Consider the following 2212-nt stretch of genomic DNA (forward strand, 5'->3'; position numbering starts at 1 on the left):
ACTGTATATATAATGTGTTCACAAACTCACAAGACAGAATCTTGAGGAAAAACTTTGAAATATTTATAACATTTAAAAATTATAAGTTTAAGTCTTAATAGTAATGTACTTGGTCTTAAATATCTCTAAATTTTTCAGTATAAGGCCAAGTATGCTTTACTTTTTATAAACTATATTTGATATACTTTAAAAATAGTAAAGTGAACTTCAAGTACACTGCCTCATTTTCAGTGTAAAATAAGTATACTCGTAGCACACTTAAATGAACTACTCTTTGCTAACGGGTGTCAGTGACTCCGATCACCAGTGACGTGTAAATGAGGGGCCAGGTCGCAACAAAAATATTGCGGTTTCACTGATAACCAAGCTCCGTGTAATTATTGCTATGAACTCTCATGCTAAAGAGGTACGAGACCACGCACCTGGCAAAACCTAACGCCAGAGTTCACTCCTCCAGACGCTAAGAAAACAGGAGGGGGAGGGGTCAGTCGAGCACAGAGAGGGAGAGACGAATGTAAACAAGCAGGGAAATGAAAACTATCGTCCTCATTTATCGACCTCAAAATAATTTCTCATACGGCTAATTGATTTATTGATTATCGTGACAGGCACTGAGGAGCTACTACTCTCCACATGCTTAGCTAAAAAATGCAAACCTTCCATCAGCCAGCTGCAGCAGGTCAGCTACATATGGATCGTCAGGCTGAGGGACAGGATAGGCTGATGTAGAGGAGGAAGGTACGAGCTCATCGATCTGCATTCTCTGTCGTCTGAAAGGAACACTGAGCTTCTTTCCTCCTGGGAAAGAAAGAAAGAAAGAAGAACGAAAGACGTGAGTGTCAGTCCACTCCTGTTCTCTGGATGCTATCACCAAGTGTTACCTGGTGTCTGCACAACAGCTTGCATGTTCTTTTCCTGCAGCTGTTGAATGCGCTCAGCTTTAGCCTTGCTGTCTTTCTCCAGGCAGCGGACCTTCAGCACGTACTGGTTGTTTAAAAACTTCAGGTCCGAAGTCTCGTGGTCCAGTTTTCTAACATGAGTTTTCAGCTCTGAGGAGTACAGACAGGGGTGTGCAGAGTTAACAGTCAGTTTGTGCTGTGCAGGTGAAGCAGAGTCAGTTTGTGTTGTGCAGGTGAARCAGAGGGGCATGGTCTTTACCTCTAACGGTCCGGTCTTTGTCCTCTCTCAGTTTCAGGAGCTCCAGGTGCAGCTGGTTGTTTTCCCTGACCAGCTTGGCGTTCTCCGTCCTGTGGGGCTCCAGCAGGGCATCCATGTTTCGGCTTTCCTTCTCTGTCTTTCCTGCTGACAGTTTGGCATTGCGTAGGCTCTCTGTTGTGTGGACCAGATCACTGCAACACAAAGGATGACTCTCTAGATCAGGGGTCTCCAACCGTTTTTTCCTTAAGAGCTACTTTCGCTCAATGAAATTGTCCAAGAGCTACTTTTTAGCAACATTTAATTTTAAACTTAAACCATTTCAATAAGCTTGTTTTGCACAAAAAACCATTGTCTTCAATTCACATGAAACCATCACAAAGAACACTGAATTTACATGAATGTGTTTTTTGTGTTTATCCATTCATATTACAGTGTATTACACACTAACTTGTGCATAAAACACGTCAGGTGACGGGTCTCCAATTTTTTTTCTGCATTGTAGACTCCAGCGGGAAGAAACCCTGTGCAGTGACATAAACCACAGGCAGTTAGGGGTTTCCCAGGAGCTCAGGACATAGTGTCTTAAAGGGGACCTGTTATGCAAAATTCTCTTTTTAAAGGTTTTTTACTCAACTTTAGGTATGTACTTCTTAAAAAAACAGTCCTAGGATCAAACAAATGCACCGAGGGGCATATTTACTGTAAGTAAATGTATTTTTAATGTATATTAATGACAAGTTTCATACTTCTGTCATTTTGTGATGTCACAAGCCGTACGACAACCCACCAGAACCTGCGTTCAGCCCCTTACCTAGCAACCCCCAGGTGAAGCTCCACCTCCTCAGTATAAAAAGCCGTCACGGTTGTTGTTGTGTAATGTGTAGCTCATTTCACAATAGGCCTCCAATAGGGCAATGGGTAGAGTGTTGGACCAGAGAGTGGGAGACCAGGGTTCAAAACCGGTACGGAGACTGTTTAATTACTTATTTATTTTCATTCGTTATGAACACGTTTTCTCATGTACCTCTATTGTTTAGCTTATTAAAGCCTTGTT

At 42.2% G+C, this 2212-nt stretch overlaps 1 protein-coding gene across 1 annotated transcript in view; it reads right to left on the reverse strand.

Moving 5' to 3' along the window:
• cep135 (centrosomal protein 135) overlaps nucleotides 1–2212 on the reverse strand; it is a gene marked incomplete at its 3' end in the record, with an annotated part of 10572 nt that overhangs the window by 5438 nt on the left and 2922 nt on the right. The window contains 3 exon segments of the mRNA XM_014031114.1: nucleotides 657–798; nucleotides 882–1049; nucleotides 1159–1349. Of these exon segments, the coding sequence (XP_013886568.1) occupies nucleotides 657–798; nucleotides 882–1049; nucleotides 1159–1349 (501 nt within the window).

Source organism: Austrofundulus limnaeus, unplaced genomic scaffold, assembly GCF_001266775.1.
Source record: "Austrofundulus limnaeus strain Quisiro unplaced genomic scaffold, Austrofundulus_limnaeus-1.0 Scaffold1178, whole genome shotgun sequence".
Classification (NCBI taxonomy): Eukaryota; Metazoa; Chordata; class Actinopteri; order Cyprinodontiformes; family Rivulidae; genus Austrofundulus; species Austrofundulus limnaeus.